The following is a 25,021-nucleotide window of genomic DNA, read 5'->3' as shown; positions in this document are numbered from 1 at the left end:
CTTTCTGCCGCCCGCGGATTTCTCTGCGGGACCCAGCTTGTTCTGCAAAACGTGTGATAGCAATGGAGCCTCCATCGAAGAAAATGAAGACTCTTCTGGACGACGACAGCTCCAGCGACTCTGGCGATGACGCCGGTGGTGTGTCTCTCGGCAACACGGCCGATTTAGGCTTCAAGATCAACGAGGACTATGCCCGCCGATTTGAGCACAATAAAAAGAGAGAAGAGGTGCAAAAGTGTATGAATCTAAGATCTGCTTGGAGTCCTTTATGGCATTACTGACATGGTTTTTTTTTCTACAGTAGAATCGAAGTACGGCAAAACTACCAGTCTGGGAAAGCGCAGAGCCGATGAACCCTCAGACGACGAGTCGTCTTCTGACGAGGAGGAAGACGATGAGGGAGAACTTGCGACTGAGGCTCTCGATGCCGAAATCATGGCGACTCTGAAGGCTATCCGTACCAAAGATCCTCGAGTATATGACAAGGATGTCACCTTCTATTCTAAGTTTGACGAGGACGAAGCCAACGCCGCTCCTAAGGAGAAGGGAGAGAAATCAATGACACTGAGGGACTACCACCGTGAGAACCTTCTCAGCGGTGTCAATCCTGCGGATGAAGAAGACACTCCTAGAACCTTCGCTCAGGAGCAGGCCGACCTGAAGAGCGCCATTGTCAAGGAGATGCACGCAGCCGGTTCCGATGATGAGGAGATGGAGGATGCTGATAACTTCTTGGTCCGCAAGTCTGGTCCCGAAGAGCTTCCGCCAGCGATATCAAAGGCGGATTTGGACATTGAGAATGCGGACAAGAATCCCGAGACCTTCCTTTCCAACTTCATGGCCTCGCGGGCTTGGATCCCCGAGGAAAATAAACGGGAGCTCCATCCTTTCGATTCGGATGATGATGAAGAGTTTAATCGTGCAGATGCTTTCGAGGAGGCTTACAACTTCCGCTTCGAAGATCCCAGCAAGCTCAACGAGAAGCTGGTTACCCACGCCCGTGATACCACCAACAGCCTTTCGGTCCGTCGCGAGGACAAGAGTGCGCGCAAGAAGCTGCGCGATGCTGAACGTGAACGGAAGGAGCAGGAGAAGAAACAACGGGAGACTGAGAAGAATCGCCTGCGCAAATTGAAGACCGAGGAGCTTCAGAGGAAGGTCAATGAAATCAAGGAAGTTGCCGGTTTGCGGGCCTCTGAATTCACTGATGATGACTGGGCCCGCTTCCTTGACGAGTCTTGGGACGACAAAGAGTGGGAGAAGGAGATGGAGAAGCGGTTTGGCGAGGATTATTATGAGCAGGGTGGCGTTTCCGGGAAGAATCATCCGAAGAAGCCCACCTGGGATGATGATATCGATATCAAGGACTTGATCCCCGACTACGAGGATGAAGAGACCGCCAAGCCCTCAGTTGAGTCGGATGAGGACATGGAGGAGGAAGAGGAGGCTGCATCTGGATCTCAGAAGAAGAGCAAGGCTGAGCTGAAGCGCGAGCAGAAGCGCGAGGCTCGCAAGGACCGTCTCCGCATTGAGGAGGCGGTTGACCGGAACCTGGACCTGGACATCACCTTGCTCCCTGGTGCGACTAAGAAGAACGCGACCCGATTCCGGTACCGCGAAACCTCCCCTCAAAGCTTCGGCTTGACCGCGCGTGATATTCTGATGGCGGATGACACGCAACTTAACCAGTTTGCTGGTCTGAAGAAGCTTGCCTCCTTCCGAGATGCCGAGAAGAAGGCCAAAGATGAGCGGAAACTGGGCAAAAAGCCCGTCTCCGCCAATGGCGCAAGGATACCTTCGGTAGCGAGGAAGGGCCAGCATTCACCTTCGGTCAAGGAGATGTTGCTGAGAACAATGCCGAGCAGGATGACGGCGATGGTGAGACCAAGGTTGATATTCGTGAGGGTGATGGCCGGAGGAAGAAGAGAAAACGTTCCAAGAAGAACTAAGAGCGCTAGCGCGTTAAAAGGGAAAATACCGGAATTCTTCTGTCCATATTTTGTCATTTAAAACAACGTTTTGGGGGGGCATCGGAGTTTTGCTGTCTTTTGAATATACGAGCGTGGCTACAACTGGCAAAATGCTGTAGAATTTAGAATTTTACGACCGTCTTAGGTCAACTTCCGATTTCTAGAAACCTGAACATGTCACTAGCAAAACGAGGAGCATTCGCATGGAGCCGGATACAGAGATACGGAGAGGAGACTCTATGCCCAGGGAGCCACTTGCAAGCAAGCAAAAGAGGTGATATTATACGTAGATACATGCTTCGCCAAAGCCCATTTCGTTATAAAAATGGCAGGAGCATAACTTCGTTTTCGCCTTGTTGAAGATAATAGTGACCATCTGAATTTTGTTAGCGTTAGCTATATACTATTTGGCATGAGCTGCTCACTGTCACCGCGAAGAATGACTTCCTTGCCAGGATCGAAATTCATATCCATCTTAACATGTCGCGATTCTTTATATTCATGTCCATTTGTAGTATCAGTGCGGAAAAGGGTGAACTCGCTAAAATCTCCGGTGACACCATTGATTCGAGCATCAGGCTCTCCGCAATCAAGCAGAGCTATTTTCGAAATATCGAATGCTGAAACAATGACATCGTCATTAACAAATCTCGCTCTAGGCATCATGTTAAATGATATTGGAGTACGGAATCGTGGGCAAGGATTGATAGAATGGTAATGGGTCAGTCCAGTATCCTTTCCTAAACTGTAAAGGCAACATTGGTGGATCGGATGCTATCAAATTAATATATGGTTATGAGTTAAATATGTGCTGTCGTCATGAGCAGTATTACTTAGTTTAGGTTGAGTTTGCCACCGTCATTCTTCATAGCCTTCTTGATACGGTGGCAATTTCTGAGGCACCATAAACGCTATTCATCCTAGGGTCATGGGGACAGACCACCAGACACAATCCTATGAAGCCTATTCTCATTTGCAGACAACGAGTGGGGAATAGACATCTGATTGCTTACCGACCTCGGGCGCTGTTTGGGTTGTGTATGCGCTAACTTCAATTGTCGATTGGCTGCAAAGTCTGGACTGAGTAGACCAAGGCAAGTATGCTGCTTCTAGCCCATTGCATGGATAATAACTCACTAGCTTGGATGATAAATCACTTTCCGAGCTCTGATTGGTGCTGAATGTTCAAGAGTTCAAAATCAAGGGCTTATCAACTTTCGATTGGTCATTGTTGCTAGGAGAGCTACGGCATGAAGAAGGTCAAGCTGACCTTTCGACCTATTATTTTCAGTATGAGAAGCTTGCTCTTGCTCGTATATTTTGATGTTTTGTATCTCATGAGATGATTAAAATGATGGAAAGGTGACATCAGTTCGTACATCTCCTTCATCATACTCCTCCGGATAGGCAGCGTGGCCCCAGCAAGCCCATAATATAGCTGGACGATACGAAATCGATATTATACTGGCATTGAATGAGATCCATGTGCTGTAGATTCATTTACACTCTTGAAGGGGTGAAACAATAATTGCCTCATTATTACATAAGGTAATTACAGACTAGGTGACGAGCGATGCGGGGAAGACTATTTAGTTGCCACAATAGCATCACTCTTTCTCTTAGCTTCCATTAAACAACAAAATTTATTCTTGTTTCAAGTATCTCATCATGTCTTTCCATGAAAGTGCATGCGATATACACTTGAATGTCCAGCCCGGGAGTACCTCCTTGGTTGCTATTTGCAATAATGATGAAGGTACTGGGCTAACCACCGATATCCCCTTGGACGAATTCCTTGGTAATACAAATGGTGAGGTAGCTGAGGACGGTTACTCTACCCACAAATTCTAATCAATTTTTGAGGTCAGGTCATCTCGACTGGGGGGCAAAGATTTCAGCAAAAGCGCACGAAATATCACCCTAGTTGCTGAAAGACATCGAAGTCCCATTCTGTTTTCAGAACTACTTAATTCATCGGGTGATTATGTCTCCAGCGAGATTGACCTTGCAACTCACATCGCAAATATTGACGGTGAACTTGTATTTCTACCTCGTTAGTATCGATGCGCCTAAAGTCAAGGTCTTGATAAAAAAATTCAAAACAAATTCGTTGGTTAAGAATAAAATTTCTCCTTTTTTGGCACATGAAGATTATGAAGGTCGACCTCAAATAGACTATCTCTGGCGAGTCAAGATGACTTTAACCCCACGCTGTCTGCGTATCACATTGAATGAAGAAAAAATGGTATTTTCTTGACAAACTAGGATTGAAATACCTATAGACTTAGGCTCCTAATTACACAAAAGTTCAAGTCACATGAAACTGGAAAGGTGATGTCATCCATCCATCCATCCGCATATAACTACGGCAGAGGGTGCCGACCCATACCTAAAGTCTCCGAAAACCCCAAAAAGGACTAATATTCATTATTACATCTTCGTCGGTTTGACGAGTTTCCCTTCAATATGAACTACTTAAAGACCTGCAATTCTTGCTTATGGCGGACTATGATCGCCTCCAGAAAGCCAAATCTTCTCTGCAATATGCATTCCATGCAATCTTTATCCGCCACCCCCAAGTCCGAAACACAGTACCTTCCGTTCCTCGAAAGGCAGATTCTCAAACCAGACAGGGCGGAGACTTGTCAATCAGGCACTGACGATGAAGTCGCGCGTCATAAATCCCCATATGACCCTTTAACAACGGTGGTGGAAAAGGAAGTTTCAGCCCTGCAGGAGGAGTACAGACTGGAGGGAGATCTACATGATCCGCTACTGGTTAGCCCTGCGAATCTGCAAGTCAGTCTGTTCTCGGATCTTGTTGGGGACGCAGTCCACAACGTGCAAGCACCAGGTAGTAGAAAGGGCATAACCTACAAGAACAAAGTGGTCCTTCTTCGCAAAGAGCCTTACAGATTCAGAGCATATGAAAACGTGTTCTTTGCGCTGAATAAGAAACAAAAGGCTTGTCATCCTTTCCCAGGATATGATAAAGAGGCTCATCAAAGTCCAAGGCTAATTGTTTTCTCTCAGAAACTTTGAAACTTCCACTTGAGCAAACATATTTTTCCCTAACTACAACCGACATTCCGGCTTCTGAGAAATGAAGGGAAGGGAGTTTCTTTGATTAACTTAGAAGGAAAGGCTGAAAGGAGCATGTATGCATAAAAATAGGTATCAAATTCAGTATTAGGACAATTTTTATTCCCTATTTGGACTTCTTATGTTTCGAACCAAAATTGATTCAGGATCCATTCTTGAGGGTCTCTGGTAGACCTGACATGATTCCTCTTTCGATATGGACCCCTCCTCAGTAAACACGACTCGCTAGTTTCTGGATCCATACTGGATCCATCCACATGGGCACCTAGTGGAGTGAACACTATTCTGCAAACAAGTCAAACAAGAAATAAATTCGGGATCCACACTTGGAGAGAACGGGAACAGTCCAGTGGACTAACTGCCCGGTCGGGCTTTCATGACTGGGGCTTGAATTCCAGTCTATTAACCTCAACTACCGCGGCCCTCGGAACATGATGAGTCTCTTGGCTATTGAGTACTCGTCTATTATTCTAAGCGAATTGAAAGAGGGAAACATTCATTTTTATCCTGACTATTGAAGAACGTGATCTGCTCGGCGGCGATTGAGATCCGCAATACAAAAACTTTTTCTCCTCCGGTAGGTTGAACACCGGAGCTCTCTTGTTATAAACCTAATTGGTATTCTATGGTCATGAACTATATGATATCGTGTGACAAACAGACTAAGTTAGTCCAGAAACCTAAATAGAGCCTATCGGACGGTCATTCTGCCATATATATATGTTTTCTACCATTTATCTGCAGCCTTTCTTATTTGGAGTCGTAGTTCCAGATCGCCCACAATGGAGTTACTAACTGCCGCTTAGATCTCATTATTTTAAATATAAAAGGAGTATTATTTTTCTGGGCTGGATCAAGATTCAATGGGTCAAAATTCTAATTTGTCTCTCCGAAAAATCCTGGCCTAATCTTTAGGCTCCTGTCTTGACCACTAGGTCCCTCTTACAGCATGCGTAGGCCTCGACTGATCGCATTGACAGAGAGGTTAATTGGTATGGCATGTTCATCAGTGGTTTGCTCCCGGTGCTCCATCTAGACTTTCCTTCAATGCGGGTGATTGGGTGCAGTATAGTGTCAGAGGGAAGCAAAGGAACACATATATATATTGACATCCTCGGTACATCTGGATTGCCTGCAAAATTTTGAAAAGGCTGTCCAGTAAATCTGACCGGTAGAGAATTTCGCATGAAGTGAGTAATGCAACTGAGGTTGCCTACATGTAGATCTATCCCTTACCGCGTGATTAATGTCGAATCTCTGGACCAAGTGCCTGTAACCTGGATTTTGATGCTGCAAGGATTTTCGCTGGTGTTATTTTCAATACTAGCCGCTAAAACTCTGTAGCTGAAACAGCACCACATTAATTTTCACAATCTCGAGAGTTTGAGGTCACAATGTGGCCGAGAGGCACCTATGACATCTACTAAGGCTACTGTGCCAGTTCGGTCTCGCAATGGCAGAGCTCGTCCATGGGCAATTGACCAGTAGTTCCCCGAAGTATTATTTTTTTTCTGCTTTGCAGGGCCGGAGGATCCCAGCGGGAAAGTGGATCCGGTGGTACAGCACATAATTTATTGGCGTGTACCTGGTTTGGGTCCCGGGTACATTGCACATGCGGCTCATCTCCACTATCGACCGGGTACCGGAAACATAAATAGCACCTCAAAAAAAAATGGCTCAAATGCGTCGGCGCAGAGCCCAGTAGGTAACCAGAAAAGGTAGACTGTCGTCTGCGACACTATGGGGGAGAGACTAGAGAGGTCTGCGGGACCCAGATGAACCGACTATACGGAGCCAAGAGGAGAGAGTATCTATCACCCGGGAGACCGAGCCCGAAGATAGATTTTTTTTTTCGATGCAGTATCAATGAAAATATAGAGAGTCGGAACCGAGAATTGAACTCGGGAAGGGTCTTTAAAATTGTCCACTAATCATACCCCCGATATTTCCAATCCGGGGAGAAGAGGGAAGAGGGATACGCAGGGAGGTTCAAGGAAGAGGAGATGGCCGGTGGCAAGCCAGACCATGGGCCATGATTCGGATACTCGGCGAGCAGGGGAAAAGGAGGTTTTGCCCGTGTGGAGGCCCGGCATTGGACGGGGAAAGATACGTACCCAGCATTACGGGAGTTACGGGAGTCCGGGCGCGGTGGCCGTTGCTCCGGACTACAGGGTTTTTTTTCTTGGACCGGGATCACCTAGGTTTTGTGAGAGAACAACGGCCAGGAAATCAGCCTAGTAAACAGCCAGTCAAGAGGCGGTGTTCTAGAAACCATCTCGAGGAATGTGTAGCCTGATCGATCACATCTTCTATACCCCCATGCCCCCCCTTTTTGGCACTCTGGAGGATGCGACCAGCTGGCCTCGAAGAAAATTCTGCGATCGGGAGATATCGGCACGGGCCCGAGGCGATACGGCGTCATTTCGGTCAATACGCAGGTAATACCAGCCAAACAGCGCCCCTGGGCTGCCTGATTGGGCGCTAGCGGACAGCGTTCGCTTCGTCCCGCCGTACAGGTATTTTTCTCCCCCTTCCGCCCCTTCTCTCCTTCTCTTCTTTTTCTTCTCCCCCATCCCTGGTGTTCTTCTTGACACTCCCACATCTCCTCTCTTTCTTGTTGTTGCATCTTTCTTTTGCACCAACCTTTCACAATGGCCAAGGGTGAAGTTAACCAGGGCGACAAGTCCGTCTTCGGCATGCCCGTAAGTTCTCACTGTCCTCACATCCCATCCCCCCAAGCTGGTTATCGATGCAATGTCGATTTCGATGGATATCCAATCGAGATCTTCAATGCATCCATCCAGACTCTCTAAGTCTGTCGGGAGGCAATTCTCTCGAACCAACGGGCATTGTTTTGGGATTTGAGATTCGCTTCGTAAGAGAAACTGGTGGCTAACAAACAAATTTTTCACAGGGATTCGTCGTCGACTTCCTTAGTATGTAACACCGATTTTTTTTCTTTCGACCCAGTCTGCCATCCGGATTGGCAGTGCCTCGACATGATTGAACCGATACTAACTGATCCCCAGTGGGTGGTGTCTCCGCCGCTGTCTCCAAGACCGCTGCTGCCCCCATCGAGCGTATCAAGCTCCTCATCCAGAACCAGGTTGGTATCCCTTGAATAGCCAGTTTTGCCTTCCACCATGCATCATGAGAGAGACATGGAAAAGTTTTTCGATGAAAACGTGAACACGATTGATCTTTTCATGTTGAGAAGAGCATATCGCCCATGCCCGAAAAATTTTTCCCAGCCCCTTGAGTGGTTCCTGGTGAAGGGTCAGCTGTGTTATTGCTTTTTCTCTTTCTCTTTAATCAATCATAAAGCTAATTTGTCTATTTTTTCCTCCAATAGGATGAGATGCTTAAGGCCGGTCGTCTCGACCGCAAGTACGACGGCATTGTCGACTGCTTCAAGCGTACCTCCGCTGCTGAGGGTGTCGTCTCCCTCTGGCGTGGTAACACCGCCAACGTCATCCGTTACTTCCCCACCCAGGCTCTTAACTTTGCCTTCCGTGACACCTACAAGTCCATGTTCGCCTACAAGAAGGACCGTGATGGCTACGCCAAGTGGATGATGGGTAACCTGGCCTCCGGTGGTGCTGCCGGTGCCACTTCCCTCCTCTTCGTCTACTCCCTGGACTACGCCCGTACCCGTCTGGCCAACGACGCTAAGTCCGCCAAGGGTGGCGGTGACCGTCAGTTCAACGGTCTCGTTGACGTCTACCGCAAGACCATCGCCTCCGACGGTATTGCCGGTCTCTACCGTGGTTTCGGTCCCTCCGTCCTCGGTATCGTTGTCTACCGTGGTCTGTACTTCGGTCTGTACGACTCCATCAAGCCCGTTCTCCTTGTTGGTCCTCTTGAGGGCTCCTTCCTTGCTTCCTTCCTGCTCGGCTGGACTGTTACCACTGCTGCTGGTGTTGCTTCCTACCCTCTGGACACTGTTCGCCGTCGTATGATGATGACCTCCGGTGAGGCCGTCAAGTACAAGAGCTCCCTCGATGCCGCCCGCCAGATCGTCGCCAAGGAGGGCACCAAGTCCCTCTTCAAGGGTGCCGGTGCTAACATCCTGCGTGGTGTTGCCGGTGCTGGTGTCCTGTCTATCTACGACCAGGTCCAGCTGATCATGTTCGGCAAGAAGTTCAAATAGATGATTCGCCCCTAGCGAGTTGTCCTTCTTTGCCATTTGTAGTTATACTGGAGTCAGGGGATGCACCAACACCCCCCTTGTCCGGTGTGACTGCCTGGGCATGGGGAAGGTGGGAGAGGTTGTGGGACTGCAAAAGATAGATGCGTCAAGAAATGGGTTCGGGGGGATCTTGAAGCATAGAATGGTGTGATTCTTCCCTTTTTTGTACCCGATGTACTTTACTGCCTGCAAACTCTTTTTCTTTTTTCAAATCTGTACTTTTTCTTGACGTATTCACTGCTTCTTTCGTGAACACTCTTCTGCTGTAAAACGCGACCTGAGCTTAGTTGTCGACTCCCGCGCTGAGGCTCTTCAGGTTCTTGTTTGTCCGGTGCATACGTGTTCACCCTCGCGGATCGTCGAGACTTAGAAGGTCAATCTGGATTGCAGATTTTTCATGAAGACTTAACAATCGACTATCTGTGCTAAGTTTTTCTTTGTCCCAAACTATCAACTTTCTTGGGGATACGTGGCATCAAGATGTTGTACTCTTGCATCGATGTGCCGTATGTATATCTGGTCAAATAACCTGCACGCCTTTCCCGTCGCAAACTCCAACACCAACCAACCGGCAAAAGCTATTACCAACATACCCACGAGGTTTCAGCTCCTGAAACCCTTGAGCACGTCTCATTAGTCTTCATCTGTCTCTGAACAAACCCAAACGGGCCCATCCCTGAAGATCTCCGCAATAAACCCACCCTCCCCTAAAGTGGCAAGGGGCCCCACTGCGGACAAGCGCATGACGTCTGGGGCTGGAAGCTCCTTGAAGCTCCCCTGCCTTTTCTTTTGAATACTTTCACTTCTTTCACGCCCTTCTCTGACAAGTTCATTCACGATGTCTACCCCGGGAAGTGTTCAGACCTACTCTTCCGCGCCTCTTAATCCCAACAACACCGAGGAAGAGACGCACGCAACCACGTCGCCGCCACAACCCGCTACTGCAATCGAAGCCGCGACGACAACAGCCACTCAACCCCCAATCACGCCTGCAGCAGCGACTGCCCCGTCATACTCTCCCATCTATACAACTGCGCAACCTGAGAACACACCCGCTCAGCCTGGCGCAGCACCGAGCCTGCCAGCTCCAACAGCAGCCCCTGCGCAATCCTCCAGCAACTTCACCGCGACCCCAACTACCACTCTCCCAACCGCCACATCCACCCAGTCCCCTCCTCCTCCCCAGCCAGGGGCCGTTCCTATTCCTGCGAATCCTACAGTCGTGCAACAGTCGGTTCCACCTCCTCCCAAGGCAGGCGCAGCTGTCTCTCCTCCCCAGCCTTCTGCCGCGCAACCCACTGCTGCCTTCCAGCCTCCAACCCCGTTTACCCAGTCTTACTCTTACCACCGCTCTCCACACGCGCACGCTGATACCCCAAACTCCACATCCTCCCCCTACGCCACCGTGTACCAGTCGCACGCTGGTGCCGGCCCCTCGCAGCCGCAAGCCCTCCCTCTACACTACAGCAGCGGAGCTGGCGGAGGCGCGAACAACATTTTCCCGGACGATGAGCCTTCTTTCTTCAACACTGCCAAGTCCTGGATGCAGACTGCCGGCACGAAGCTCGCGGAGGTGGAAGCGGAGGTGTGGAAGCGGATCAACAATGCCCACGACGAGAAATGAGAGAAGAAAGGAAAAGAATGCTCGAAAAAGTGGTTGCTAGGGGCGAAATGCTGCTTGCCAAACTCTAATTTCCCTTGAATGGTTTTGGTTTCTGGATGAATGGACATGAATACTGAGTTTTAGATGCTGAGTTGGCCTTCTATCTATCTGTTTGGGGACGGTGGCTGTCACGGATGGCACTCTTGAGGCTGGGGGATTATGGACACAGGACTTGCTTGGGGCTTTTTTTTTTTTTTTTTTTTTTTTTTTGGCTGGATCTATATATCTATGTGGCGTTCGAGGACTTGCTTCGCTCCTCTATGAATCATATTTCCATTGTCTCATACCGACTGTATCTCTCCTGTTTGTATGCGCAAGACATCGATTGTACTGGCATACCCATCCTTCACCTTATAGAAAGCGGCCACGCTCCCTATATCACAGGCTAGGACCAATGCAACACCACTAAACGTTTCGTGGATTCCCTCAGAACCAATTTTTGCATATTAAGCCACAAGTTGGATGTGGACATTTCCATTTCCATATGTCCAGAAACGACGGCGCCTGGCAGCTTGCCCCATGGAAGTATGAACAATTCTCCCATCTTTGTCTTTGAAGGATTGACTCGGGAAGCCAGAGATGTCATTACCATTATCAATGAAAACGACTTCGGAAAGCTCAAGCATTCTGCATCACTTTTGTCCCCATTATCTGGCCCCTTTTGAGGATGTTGGATGTAAATCTCCTATATCCCCTGAGTCGCCGACAACAAGGCGCCTGATCTCCGCCTAGTTCCAGCTTTCTGGATTTGGATTGGGGGTAAGTGAAGCACAAGAATAGGAACGTCCCCTACGTGTCTCCAGTCTTTGCCTCTATGATTACATCGGGATATGCGCTGAGTCGCCATTCTTTCATGCGAGCCTCAATACCTCTCTCATGACTTTAGGTATCGATTTCTCGAAAATGGATGGCGGGCTGCGGAGAAACGGTAAGCTTAGCACGGACGTTTTCTTAAAAATCCCTGACTGGCGCGATCTGGAAACATTCTTTGAGGTCTCGTTTGATTCTGCGATTGAAGGGTACGTCGATGAAAGCATCAAGGCCACTGGAGAGATCCGAGTCAAAGAATGAATGAGAAAGAAATTGGGTTGGGGGAGGGACAGGGGTTTGAAAAACGGCGTTTATGGAGGTGGTGAAGAATAGGCAAACAAATGGACATGCAGATCTTTGGAATTATTCGTATGTCTTCTTGGGCTTTGCTCTTAATGACTAGCATGGTGAATTTGTTGGTATTCCTCCCGGTAGAGTTTTGATACTCATACTTCTATAATCGAAAGCCTTGGAGTAAGTAGAAGTAGTTCTTCTAGTCGGATTCGAACTGTTTGTATGTCGCGGAAATGAACCCTCCTATAGACTCCCTCTCTCTGGTTCATGTAGAGACGAGACGGTAATAGCATACTTAAGTCTATAGAAAACACTTGGAACAAAGCCATATTCCTTGAGAGCCGATATCTCTCGATACTTGAATTAGAGGATGCCAGCAGGCGCCTTGCCAAACAAAAACAAAGCAGCTAACTAGCTCACTACCTAAAAAAGCGCCCAGGCCACTCGAGCGTATGTACTTCGATTGTGCCCATCAGCGAATGTCCGTGTATAGTTCCAGCCCGATTCATTCCAATCATCCATCGTGACCCAGACCACATCCCGTGCCGTGAACAAGAACCGCCCAGAAACACAACCGCCCCCTCCCAAAACAGACCTCGAGCTCAATCCCCAGAACGACGCGGGATCATACACACAAAATCCCCGAAAGATGCCAGGAATCAAGCCAGCCGGCAGAACTCTCAGTGGAATCAACCAAGATGACCAAGAGCCCCGGGGCTTGCCGATATTAAAAGACCTTTTGAAACGACCAACTCGGAGCTGCTGCGTAGTCCGCCCATCCAGGTAGAGGCCAGTGCAGTACAATGAAGACGACCAGAACTCCATCTAGATGTGTGGATGCAGAGGTTCCGAGTGCGGCAGGGGGTGCCAGAGTGGAGAGTCACATAACAAGGAAAATGAAAAAAGGGAGAAAAAAGTCCTCGAGTATTAGAAATGTGTTAAGCAGGAAAGAGCGAGCTTTGATTTCCTGGGGTAGATGGTTGAAGCCCCAGAGCTCGATGCGAGAAGAAAAACATGCCAGAAAGGTTGCACAGCTGCATGGAAGCGAATAAGGAAAGAGATAAAACTTGCGAGCCGGGTGTTAAAAAATGAACAGAGAAGGAGGGGGGTATCAGGCTTGACACGATACAGCAATGGTAGTAGTAGCCATAGTGCCGTAGTGAAATTGCCAGGGCAAGCCTTCGTTGCAAAAAAAAGTAGACACATGAACGCCAGTCTTGGAATCGAATCCAACAAAAACATCCCAACGCCAAAAAAAATCCCATCGATCAAGCAGTCATGTCGCAAGAGCGTGACTAGCACCTTTGGCAGCGTTTCTTTTCTGAGAGACGCGAAGATGAACAAAAAAGGTTGGGAAGCACGTCAAGGGTGGTCCGGACCAGCCTTGACGACCTCATTATGGAGTGCAGCAGAGTGTATCCCGAATGACGAAGGATGAAATGACGAAAACCCTAAAAAAAAAAACGCCGGTCATGATGATCGGTAGAGCTTTACATAGAGCCCAGTTGGAGAAGCGCCTCTACCGCAGCGCGTTCCTGGGTGCCAAACTCTCGGGGAGCCGACGCGGTGGGTCTGAGGGTGCCGAAAGTCCCAGCAGGCAGAGCTTTCGCGCGAGCCGCTACATTGCTGTTGCGTACAAACCCGCCACCGCCGGTCAGCGAGCGAGCACGCAGAGCATCCGCACCGATGTGCGCCCAGTCTTCTTCGTCGGTGACATCGCCCTCATTCCACTCCATCTCCTGCAGGTCGTCCGGCGCCTCGGAGGAAGAGCAATACTCACGACCATCATCCCCATCGAGCGACATCTTGTCCGCCTCATGCTCCAGCATATCCAAATCCTCGTGAACGCCATAATCCTCAGAATACGAGAAGGCGGTCGAGTCAGCGATGCTGAAGCGGTATGGATCTCGTGCCTGGGACCAGGTGGAAGGGCGACGACCTTCGATCTGCAGGCCCCGTTGCTGGAAAGAGCCGGCGACACTGGACGGGGGCGATGACACGTTGAACGATCGCTCACGAGTCGATTCATCACCACGTCGCCGCGCATCCCAACGGCCCCAGCCGATCTTTTCAAAGATCACATCGCCCTCCACGCCGCCCGTCCCGCCATTTCCCCGACCCTCCAGCGCTGCCACGACTAGTCGACGCGCCCGAGCCGCCGGAATCGACGAAAAACCCGGCACCGAGGTGGTCAAGTGGCCCATGACATGACGGATCGCGAGTGGGCCCTGCTGCAGCAGCACCTCCGGCAGGTGATATTTAGCCAGCATCGCCGGCGTGATGTCGCCAGCGCTGTCCAGCTCCTGCGTCGCGGCCTCCGTGAGTCGATGCTGGCGGTTGGCACGGTCGCCAACGTCTTGCAGGTCGATGTCGGAGTCCAGCTGCGGCACTGTGGAGAGTGGCGACCCCGGCGACAGGGCGGGGCGATGTTTGAAGGCTTGTGGGGGAAGGGTGGGCGAGATCGAGTTGGGTGGCGTCGGGAGCATGGCCGGCTGGCCTGGTCGCGACGCCGGTTTGCCTGCCGCGCCGGCACGGGGCTGAGGGATATCGACAGAAGCAGTCTTGCCAGCAAGCGCCATGGCGATACTGGAAGTCATCTGAGAAGCGGCCATATTGGATGGTTGATGAGAGGGAGATCTGTCTGCGACGGGCACGCGCGATGCCCTTTATTAGTATATATGAGTCAGACGGGGGGTGTGTTCCAGACAATGCGACACAGCCGCGCCACGCGATTGGGGGAGGAGATCGCTGAGTGGCAATGCTGGCGCTGGACAGGGAACCTGGAGACAAAGGCTCACCTCTTTCCAACAAAGAGACAGGGTGTCAAAAAGACGTGGGAGCAAGAGACGGGAGGAGGAAGCGAGTGATGAATGTGCTGCTGTAAGGCAGACAGGACACGCGCGTGCACGGGGAAGGGGCCGGGCAAGTTGCTTTCCACGTAGCGGGTAGATTGCGACGCGGCAAGAAGGCAGGTCGCGACAAGACAGATCAACCACGCGATTCCCACAGGGATGACAATCAAAAGGTAAGGAGGAAGGGCCTGGATCCAGTAATAGACAGAGTGTGTATGTGTGTGTGTGGGAAAGAGAAAGAAGGAGGGGGAAGTTCAGTGTGTGTGACGAGGGAGGGGGAAGTATAAGGGCCAGGACGTGGACTCAGCCTACCCAGCGACCAACGACACACCAACAAGCTCCACGTCAGATTACTCCATTCGAGGGGGGCTATACTACGGGAATTCGTTTTCGAGCGGGCTGCTACCCACTTCATCATTACAACTTGGTTCAGTTCAGCCCAAAAAAGCCCTCGCCGTGCCCCTCAGGACCGCACAGGAGAAAGTATGGGACTCCGCAGGCGCAGGGCAGCGCGGGCGCGTGGGCGGGTTGATTGGCGCCTCGTGGAGCCAGCAGCGCCGGAAGGTTCCGGGGTTGAAACGGGGATTCACTTGCGAACTGTCGATGATGTTCATCTTCAAAGTCGATGGAGCCAGTCCGCATTCCATGTTGCGCGCATGTTTCCCGTGGCCTCCGTGAGAGATCAGAGAGGCGTTCTTCGAGACACGGAATGGCATGGTCGAAGGATGGGATGGCGATACAGGGCTGGTTAAGGTCCGGATGCGCTCATTTTGACTCGATTGACTCGATTGACTCAATTGACTCAATCCCTATACTTCGTACTCCGTACCCTCTTTCTTTTTCACTTGGACCCGCTATTGCTGCCGCTATTCCCTCTATTTCCCCCCCCACTCCTGATCCGATCCTCCTCCTCCGGCCACGATGGGTTGATGCGAGCATGGGACGTGTGAGGAGCTCGACAGAGTTGGTGAATCAGAGTAATCATAGTTTACACTATCGCGGACACTAGACACGGATCCCTGAATCGATCCCCCTGGAAGGAAATTCTCTTCCCGCGACAGCCACTGGCGATGTATCCTGGTACCCTTGTCTTCTTGTGCCCCCTTCTATATGGTACCTGTACTCCGTACCTCCGTTGCCAACCCACCCCCCTCTTCGGCGTTGCGGCGAAAAGCAAAGGGGGAACGTGCAGCTGCAGCGGTGCAGACGTCCGAGATCGCAGTGTTCGCAACCCCTCACGCCTCACGGCTTATCATCCAGTTAGCAGAGGCTGGTGCTCGGGCGGGTGCTCATGCCCCTGGTCCGCTTGGCCGCAGGGCGTAACCCTACGAGGATGGTCATTCGGAATGAAGATCGAGTCGCTTTTTGGCCGAGTCCAGTCTCGGTACTTCCAGGTATCTATGATCTGTGCTCCGCGGGGCTCCGTCCAGTCTGGGACTTGAGGGGGGCAATCCTTGGGTGCGGTTGGGTCACTTAGGGTTACTAGGGTGTTTAGGGTACTTAGGGTACTTGGAGTATACTTAGGGTACGTGGAGGCACCGGAGCGTCAAACCTCAGGCTGAAAAAGTGTCCGGTCCACGCCCTTAGTCAGCCAGCAGCTGATAAGGCCGCTTGAGGGCACGTGGTGTGTGCTCGCGCCCTCGAAGCATCTCCGACTTCCCAATGATCATGTCCCATCCTCACACGCTTCGTGTCTCGCCGGTTGCGTCCTTTTCATCGCCTCGCTAACTTTTTCGTCTTTGCAAATCCCACAATCCACAACCCACAATCCACCAATTTTCGTATTTCGGATACCCTCGATCGACATCCCCTTCGGCCGCCTAATCTGCCCCATCCATACCCCAGCGGGTCCTGCCGAGGAGATCTGGACTCGGCGCTCTGACGTCAGAAAGTACCCAATACTTGGCCATGCCGCGCTGTGTCCCCTCGGTGATGGGGCACAGCGATATGCACGGAACCCAGCACGATAGACAATTAGCATCGGCTAGCGTAGGTACACATGTACCTGTACGAGGTCCCCTCCCAGATCAGGGCAAAACTACTGCACAACAAGATGCATGGACTTCCCTCCGGTGAACACGGTTCTCCGGCAACTCTTTCCCCCTCCCTCTCCCCTCTCCCCTCCATTGACGCGTGTTCGGTGCAGGCTGGGCAAAGATTCCTCCTGCGATCTCGGAACGCAGGGGGAATTGAACTCGCGCCAAACGCGATCGCAAATACCTTTCCACTGGTAGGTGCTTGCCCACCAGCAGGCCCCTCCCTCCCCAAGCCCTGCATTGGGCTCGTCTCGTAGGGTTTCTAGGTTTCGTGCGCGAGCAACTCCGGAGAAATTTTTATGCTGCATTCCTTCAGTCGGGATTTCCTCATCTGGATTTATACGGTTATGTGATTTATCTTGACAACCAGCCCATTATGACTGGCTGCAGCCTGCTGCCGCTTCCCCCGCGGATTGCGCCTGTCCAGGGAGCCTGGTTGCACCGAGACCAATATACACACCTCCCCCGCCTGTGGACGGATGGCCGTGGGGGTCACAAGCAACTAGCACAGCGCCCGCCTTTGGGAGGGGGAGGGGTCAATCACTCTCTGACGCATGTTGCGGGCCTTCCGAACTCGTCAATTGTGGGAAGCATGAGCCAAGCTAGAGGAGGGGCTTTTTTTGGAGGAGAGAATAGTATACCAAAAGTCTAGGAATCGCCAGAAGCAAAAACTTTCGAAACCCCGGGATCCGGGATGATGGAGTTCGTCAAAAGTCCGCATAGTCTAGAATCGAACCAGATCGAACCAAATTGGACCAATTCCATCCTAAATCATTGCCCCCGGTCACTTCCCCCGGAAGACGCTTGCAGTGTTCGGCGTTGGATGTCCGATTGAAGCTGGGAAGCATGCCTTGGCCGGCGACTGTCATTGGGTGATTGCGCATCTATATCCATGTAACCAGTTAGTCCTCGATTTGGTGGATGTAGTGGCAGTATGTAGTACCAGGCTACGTCTATGAATGAGCTGTAACCCATGCAGCAGAAAACGTCTTCCAGTCCAGACAGAAATTTACCAAGTCTAGCTCCTCCCAAGGCATTTGGGGAGGTGGGGGACAGGCTCTGTCGAGCCTGCCTTCAGCGAGATTCAGAGCCTTCATCAGTTCCGAATCGTACCCAACTCCAAGGTTGCCACGAACAGCAAAACAGCTCGGTTAGTAATATGGAGAAGGCAAAAAATTCCTCGGCAATACTCCTTCCCTGAGGAATATTTTCTACCATAATCTTCGCTTCCATGGACGCGGTAGAGCAGCGATGCTCAGGCTAGATGGCGATGTTTTCGTCATTCGTGCTTATCTAGGACCACGAGAGCATTCCATTTCTTTTGAGACGCCTCACCCTTTTAGACACCGAGAATGTGTTTGGAGGCCGAGAGACTTCACGTTATCAATGTTCCAATGCTCGGTCAGGCTCAGCGACTCTGTACACGAGGCCAAGATGCGGCTGCATAGAGAAGAGATGTTTGCCATCACCTACAGCATCTATCATAACCACTACCCTGATTCGAGACCTAGTTGGAGCTCACCAAGTCTAGAAAGCGCCGAAGCACAAAAAATGTGTAATTGTTGCGAATACTAGACAGGAGCGAAAGCGCAAGCCATGGGTACCTCGTGTGAGAACAAAGGTGTATACGATCTTCATGAAAGCGTTCGAGATTACAATCATCGCGCTGACCTATTCGAGAGGCTGTCGGACCTTCTTCGCATCAAGACTATCCAGCGCTGTCTGTCGTCCAACTAGCTTTAACCAAGTTCGTAAATCAAACTTGCCCTCGCTCAAGTCTCGAGGATTGCCCGCGAAAAGAAATACATGCCCATCCTGTTGGGCGGGACTTCTCCCATCCGAGAACCGAATTGAGCACGAAATGGTTCGGTAGTTACAGGTCTCGTAGTCGGCCAGCTTTGTCGCATCTTCCACCGATTGCACATTGTACACCGCACCCTTCGACAATGCCTCCAGATGTTTGCTCGAGCAAGGCCGGATATTGACCCCACAATTGGCATGTAAACCCTTCGATATAAGCGGGCCGTAACTTCGGCGTAACGCCCAGGCCTAATATCTCAACCAGCATCTGCGGGTCGAGCAGTGAGCCATAGAGAAAGTATGGACCTACTGGTGCAAGTTCTTTACGCCTCGAGATTTGTTTGGGAAAGTGTCGGTCGGGCGAGACAGTGCGCAGCTTCAAGACCGCCAGCGGAATTTGGGCGCGTGGGTCTGCAGGCGGAGGTGGAGGTGGGGGTGGTCCAGTTGAGGATGCGCCTTTTAGTAAAGACATCATTGGTGATCAGAAGAAAGAAAGCAGTAATATTTCTATACGTGTATGAAAGGAGATCTATTTGCTGTCAAGCAAGGCTTAATAGGCCGAAGGAGCCTGAGGAGGGGGCGGGGCCTTCCTGCCTCAGGCCCATCACTCTGGACAGGAAGGTGGATTCAGTGTTGGTAAAATAGAAAAGCTTGACCTTTAATGGTGGACAATGACAAAGGTTAAGGCTGAAAGCTTGGTTATATGATGTTTCAACCTCGAACAGGCCAACTGAGGCGGGGAAATATTCCTCTCTGCCAGGGACACAAGTGAAGGCCTCTCTTGCTTTTCCGAGTAAAGAACAGATGGTATGACCACAGCTGTTCAAAGAACATATATTTCTAAATATAATCTCGAAAATAAAGCATACTGCATATTCTGAACGAGACAGAAATGAGACCAGCGGCCAATATGAGTGTCCATTGTCTAATTCTCTAACTCCTCCGGCCTGCAGTGCTTTAAGTCTTCCTCTATTGAGAGTTGGAATTTGTTTGAGTTGATTACAGGCAAATATTCTTCTTGAAACAAGAATTAAAAGCCACTCTTCCTTCTTTCCGGACGAATGGCGTCGCGAGTTCCCCTTTTTGGGTAGGCTATTTTCCCGGCGCGGGGTTACTAGGGAATGCCTAAAATCGTCACGGAGCGTATTTTTGCCGGAGGACTTCCATGGAAGAGTCATAAATAGGGTGACAAGTCAGAATTCATATAATATGATTTCATAATAAGTCACGAAAATGTACGGCAAGCCTGTTGTCGCCTTGCTGCTTGCAACTATTGCTGGGGCGGCAGTAGGCCCGGATTCATTGCATTCTGATGTTTCAATTCTCATCCATAATGATTTAATGGGTAATTGTATTACAGAAAGCCTAAAAAAGAATCAGTATAACAGATTTTAATCGAATTTGAACAGAAAATACCAGCTCTCTGGCCGGATCTGGCGTTTTACTTTTGGATCCAATGCCATTGCAAAAGGCCATCCAAAGCTGCCAGGTCCTCGGAGAGTCCCTCTGGGCGACTGATTCCGGATACTCAGATATTAAAAGCAACCTGGAATATCTAATATATCAGAAAAAATATGGTCGGGGCCAGAGATATTGGATTGCTCCTGTCCATGGTGTTCCATTATCAATCGACGCGGATGGCAACGCTGAAAAAACACCCTCCAGTAGTGATCTCCCAGTTCTATGCAGCCAATCCGCCCCCTACTCAAGTGCAGAGAGCAAAGATACAAGTGAGAGGTGGCAAATTAACGTTAAATCTAATCGTGAATATTATACAGGGTAAGTGATCAGCGAAAAAAGATGATTTCAACAAGACATTTATTAAATACGGTGCAGTTTTCGTGATCGGTTTGCTTTTCGCTTCCTCGGTATTCGGTATGCCAAATCAACAAAGCGTTGGGACTACTCGGAAGTCTACGAGGGAACAGGACAGAGCGCATCGGCTCTCGAATACGGCCCAGAATGCTTTCAAGGGACAAGCGGCTCCGAAGACTGCTTCTTTCTCAATGTTTGGACGCCGCATATCCCTCAATCAAAGACAAATCAAAAAGATAAATTAAAACCTGTAATGTTCTGGATTCACGGTGGCGCTTTCACTAGCGGCACCGGAAGTGACTCTACTTTTGATGGAGGCAATCTTGCTTCCAGGGGCGATGTGGTTGTCGTCACAACCAACTACCGTCTAGGAACACTTGGATTTCTAGCCCTGGATGACGGCAAAACTAAAGGAAACTATGGACTTGCAGACCAGATAACCGCGCTTGAATGGGTGCGCCAAAACATCAAGGACTTTGGAGGCGATCCTGATCGAATCACTATATTTGGACAATCCGCAGGTGCGGGATCAGTGCGAGCACTGCTAGCATCCCCCAAATCCCAGGGGAAGTTTGCCGCCGCAATTATGCAAAGCAACTTGGGCGGTTTGGCTTACGGGACAACCTACTCAAAATACTACACTATAGCCGAAGAGATGGAAGTTGCCGGAAATGCTATCCTGGCCGAAACTAATTGTACCCACGCTGCGTCGCCACTTGACTGCCTTCGGTCTGTGTCTGCAATAACTATTGCTGGCCTGGATACGAACGCGCGCTACCTAGTTGTTGATGGTAAATATCTTAAAGCATCTCAACTAGATCTAACGGCCCCGCGATTAACGGCAAATGTTCCTTTGATGCTGGGAACGACGCGGGATGATGGCGCGGCGATGATCGGATATCCCTCCAAGGGCGAAACCATCCAGACATTCTTGAATGAGTCAGGCTTTTCTTCATCCATCGCACCAAGTCAGCTCTTTCCAGTACCTTCAGGGCCTAATAGAACTCTCGATATATTCAACACCACTGCTCGAGTCGCAACGGACGGCATTTTCCGCTGTATCGACCAAGCCACCGCATATGCCGGAGTCAACAACCACATCTTTCCCAAGGTTTTCTTCTATGAATTCAATCGTACGTATCAAATGCCAGACTGGTCGCCAAATCCTCCATTGTGCGACGCACCGGTCACATCGGAGTTCCCAAATGGGGATCCCAACCTGGAATATTTCAAGTGTCACTCAGGAGAGCTGTACTATGTCTTTGGAAACATTCTCCGTCAGGGTCTTTCCTTGAGAGATGAGTACGATCTACCGTTTTCGCAGTATGTATTGGATTCTTGGGCTAGTTTCGCCAGAACGGCGGACCCAACACCGAGCCTTGGATTTTTAAAGGCACGAGGCTATATGAACACAACCCGACAGGTTGAAATTGCGGGGCAATGGGCACCATTTCGACATGGCAACTATAAGCTTCACCGTTTGCAGTGGCCCTCATCGATGGCTGATTTGGATGAGACCGAACAATGTCGTGGGCTTGATCTGTCACTCACCTATTATGATGTGTAGGCCTACCCCAAACAGCTTATCATTATGTGCCGAGAATCCAATGGTGTTCACTTTGACTGCCGAGAGGTGTATATAACCAATGCGTCTATCGAAAGAAAAAATAACTTACTAAATAATCCTTTTCAAAAACAAAAAATCCGAATAATATACCCTAGTCAACCCCGAGATGGTCTGACCCCTTCATTCTATAGATGCTGCGTCATGCCTCTCACGTGATACCGCGCTTCCGATCTTATCGCTTCCGAAGCGACTGGCTCCGGCCCGGACGTCGTTTTCGGATCTGCATTGCGGGGTCTAGTTCACAGGTTCTAGCAGTCGCAGTAACTGGCCTCCGTGGACCATATCCGCCGTAGAAGTCATGAGCCGACGGCTATAGTGCGGCAGTGGCCACCCGACGGAGAAAATCTCGGGATGGACCCGGGTTCAGGGCCGTCATATATAGACGCAATCCTTCCTTGATCGCGATTTGAACTCCGTAGAGATTCTCGCCACTGCCGATCAAAAAAACCGTTTCGACAACTTCGGTAGGTGTCATCGCAGCGGGTATTTGTTGGTCACCACGGATCGAAGTTTTCTTCCTCCTTTTGATTTTCCACGAGCACCAACACAGAAAATAAATTAAGCTTCTCGAACGACCTTCAATTCGCAATACCATAAGAATAGCAATCATGGCAAGCAACGGCCAAACCAACTCCGCGCCCTATTCGCCCGTTCTCGAGACGAGCCGCATCTTCTCCGAGCTCTGTGAGCAGTCAGAGCGTCTTAGTTTGCCGTCAGAGGTGCTCGCCAACAAAGACCGAGTTTCTTTCTCGTCCAGCCACAATGAGATCTATTTCCCTATTCCGTTCAAGGAGACGGAGACTCTCGCAGCATTGAAGGGGATTGAAGGCTCTGTGGCCGCGGCACTCGCGGATCTGCGGTTTGGTCCGGGGGCGCAACCACGCGGTGTGCAGGTGAGCCTCGAGGGCGCTACTGCTTTCGGTTGCCAGGCATACATGGCGAAGATCGACGGACTGTCGAAGCTGGATCCCAATGTGAAGTCTAAACTGAAAGGTATGTACAAATGAGTCTAGTTCTTTTCTTGAATGCAGGGAAATTGATCGTCCTTAAACAAACTCTAGATACCGATCTGCTGGCTGCTCAATCAAATGGCTATCGCCGCATGTCCGCCAATTTGTACAAGACTAAGACTCCTGGAGAGTTCTATCACATCCACGGCTCATTGGAAGCAACTACGACTCTCAACATGATTGGACTCGAGGGCCACCGGCCGGATTTGACTGATTACGAAGATATCATCAAAGTCATTGAGGACCGAGTCCAGAAATACACAGTTCCCGAGCTGGAGGTAATGAACAAGGAGAGGCGGCAAGCCGGTGTCCCAGCACTGAAGTATGAGGACTTTATCAAAACACCCCATGTAAGATTCATTCGCTCAAAATCGCAAAATGAAACCACACTCATACATACTGCAGGGAAAATTGAACGTTCAAGAACCCGCCTGGAAGGTCACGCAACTTCCTGGAAGCCTGCCTCCAACTCCCTTCCCTGCCAACCGCCCCGGCAGCAAGAAGATCCTCGAGGGCGTTAAAGTCTTGGAAATGTGCCGTATCATTGCCGGCCCGACGGTTACGCGCATTCTGGCCGAGTATGGTGCCGATGTGCTGAAGATTACTAGCCCGAATCTGTCCGACGTGCCCTTCTTCCAGGTCGACGGCAATATGGGTAAGCACGCAGCTGATTTGGACTTGAAGACTGAAGCTGGACGGCAAGAGTTTGAGAAGTTGCTGGCCGACGTTGATGTCATTGTTGATGGCTACCGGCCCGGCGCGCTGGAGAAGCTCGGCTATGGCCCGCAAGCCATGGCTGCCCTGGCTGAGAAGCGTGGCAAGGGCATTGTCTACGTGAATGAGAACTGCTTTGGTTATGAGGGCGAGTGGGCCAACCGAGCTGGATGGCAGCAAATTGCCGACTGTGTGAGTCGTTATTCCACATTCATTCCGATAGATTCATCCACTAACTTCTCTTCTTGTAGGTGACCGGTATCGCTTGGGCTCAAGGCCAGTTCATGGGTCTCTCGACCCCCGTCGTACCTCCGTTCCCCATCTCAGATTACGGCACGGGCTGCATGGGCGCCATCGCCGCTCTATCCGGTCTTTACCACCGTGCCAAGAACGGCGGTTCCTACCACGGCAAGGCCTCGCTGATGCACTACGATCTTCTTCTCTTCGCCATGGGTCAATACCCTGCCGATGTGCAAGAAAAGTTGCGCGCCGCGCAACCTGCCGAGTTCTTCAAGCTGCGGCACTGCGATAGCGTAGATCGTATCTCGTCCACCGTCCTCAAGGGCATGCAGGTGCGATTCCCGCACCTGTATACTCCGGCTGGCGCTAGCTCGGAAGAGGGACGTCAAGCGTTGACAGAGAAATGGTTCTCCAAGGCCTACAACATGGACATCGAAGTTGTGCGGCCGGTTGCGGTTGTGGAAGGGGTCGAGAACCAGTTCATACGGGCGAGTCGTCCAAATGGCACGGATTTGGCTTCATGGAATGATTTTAAGGAGGATGGAGAGGGAGATGCTAAGAAGTGTTGATTCTTTTCCATTTTGCAGAACATGCCGCTCGTCTCTACTGCATTGTATATAGGTTGCATTTCATGGCTACAAGCTTTCGGCCCTTCGTGCCACTTCAGTACATTGATTTCCTGGGAATCAGTCCTGTCTATCTTTTTGACAAGTAAGGCAATACCCGTCCTAGAAAAATGTCAACCGAGGTCCTCGTAGCAAGCTCAGTACTTTCCCTTGAACTTGGCGGACAGTAGTGGGCAGTCGGCATCCGCGCCGTCGGAAGAAGTGCTCATAGACCCATGCTCTTCTTCCTAATATCGAACTCGGGTGTAGTTGGTCGTATTTCTGAATTATCTA

General features: G+C 50.4%; 8 protein-coding genes across 8 annotated transcripts; 5 read left to right on the top strand and 3 right to left on the bottom strand.

Annotated features, from left to right (window-relative positions):
- Positions 1 to 62: 62 nt before the first annotated feature.
- N7462_007133 (KRI1 family protein) lies at positions 63 to 1,949 on the top strand (the record flags this gene model as incomplete). The annotated part of the gene is made up of 3 exons (XM_057078851.1): positions 63 to 227; positions 313 to 1,770; positions 1,791 to 1,949. The coding sequence occupies 3 exons, from the start codon at positions 63 to 65 to the stop codon at positions 1,947 to 1,949; spliced, it is 1,782 nt and encodes a 593-aa protein (XP_056931521.1).
- A 417-nt stretch (positions 1,950 to 2,366) lies between these two features.
- Positions 2,367 to 2,633, bottom strand: N7462_007132 (uncharacterized protein; the record flags this gene model as incomplete). Its single annotated transcript, XM_057078850.1, has 1 exon — positions 2,367 to 2,633. The coding sequence occupies one exon, from the start codon at positions 2,631 to 2,633 to the stop codon at positions 2,367 to 2,369; it is 267 nt and encodes an 88-aa protein (XP_056931520.1).
- A 5,090-nt stretch (positions 2,634 to 7,723) lies between these two features.
- On the top strand, positions 7,724 to 9,222 carry N7462_007131 (putative mitochondrial ADP,ATP carrier protein (Ant); the record flags this gene model as incomplete). Its single annotated transcript, XM_057078849.1, has 4 exons — positions 7,724 to 7,774; positions 7,987 to 8,008; positions 8,102 to 8,178; positions 8,425 to 9,222. 4 exons carry the CDS (start codon positions 7,724 to 7,726, stop codon positions 9,220 to 9,222), a joined length of 948 nt encoding a protein of 315 aa, XP_056931519.1.
- Positions 9,223 to 10,099: 877 nt separating this feature from the next.
- On the top strand, positions 10,100 to 10,885 carry N7462_007130 (uncharacterized protein; the record flags this gene model as incomplete). The annotated part of the gene is made up of 1 exon (XM_057078848.1): positions 10,100 to 10,885. One exon carries the CDS (start codon positions 10,100 to 10,102, stop codon positions 10,883 to 10,885), a length of 786 nt encoding a protein of 261 aa, XP_056931518.1.
- A 2,633-nt stretch (positions 10,886 to 13,518) lies between these two features.
- On the bottom strand, positions 13,519 to 14,640 carry N7462_007129 (uncharacterized protein; the record flags this gene model as incomplete). Its single annotated transcript, XM_057078847.1, has 1 exon — positions 13,519 to 14,640. The coding sequence occupies one exon, from the start codon at positions 14,638 to 14,640 to the stop codon at positions 13,519 to 13,521; it is 1,122 nt and encodes a 373-aa protein (XP_056931517.1).
- Positions 14,641 to 18,789: 4,149 nt separating this feature from the next.
- N7462_007128 (gamma-glutamylcyclotransferase family protein) lies at positions 18,790 to 19,188 on the bottom strand (the record flags this gene model as incomplete). The annotated part of the gene is made up of 1 exon (XM_057078846.1): positions 18,790 to 19,188. The coding sequence occupies one exon, from the start codon at positions 19,186 to 19,188 to the stop codon at positions 18,790 to 18,792; it is 399 nt and encodes a 132-aa protein (XP_056931516.1).
- Positions 19,189 to 19,949: 761 nt separating this feature from the next.
- Positions 19,950 to 22,098, top strand: N7462_007127 (putative carboxylesterase; the record flags this gene model as incomplete). Its single annotated transcript, XM_057078845.1, has 3 exons — positions 19,950 to 20,061; positions 20,126 to 20,495; positions 20,553 to 22,098. 3 exons carry the CDS (start codon positions 19,950 to 19,952, stop codon positions 22,096 to 22,098), a joined length of 2,028 nt encoding a protein of 675 aa, XP_056931515.1.
- A 668-nt stretch (positions 22,099 to 22,766) lies between these two features.
- Positions 22,767 to 24,691, top strand: N7462_007126 (CAIB/BAIF family enzyme; the record flags this gene model as incomplete). The annotated part of the gene is made up of 4 exons (XM_057078844.1): positions 22,767 to 23,151; positions 23,220 to 23,518; positions 23,574 to 24,074; positions 24,134 to 24,691. 4 exons carry the CDS (start codon positions 22,767 to 22,769, stop codon positions 24,689 to 24,691), a joined length of 1,743 nt encoding a protein of 580 aa, XP_056931514.1.
- Between the last annotated feature and the right edge of the window lie 330 nt (positions 24,692 to 25,021).

This window comes from Penicillium macrosclerotiorum (genome assembly GCF_028827735.1).
Source record: "Penicillium macrosclerotiorum strain IBT 26536 chromosome Unknown utg000007l_segment0_segment0, whole genome shotgun sequence".
NCBI lineage: Eukaryota > Fungi > Ascomycota > Eurotiomycetes > Eurotiales > Aspergillaceae > Penicillium > Penicillium macrosclerotiorum.
This window is presented reverse-complemented; position numbering and strand designations above follow the sequence as displayed.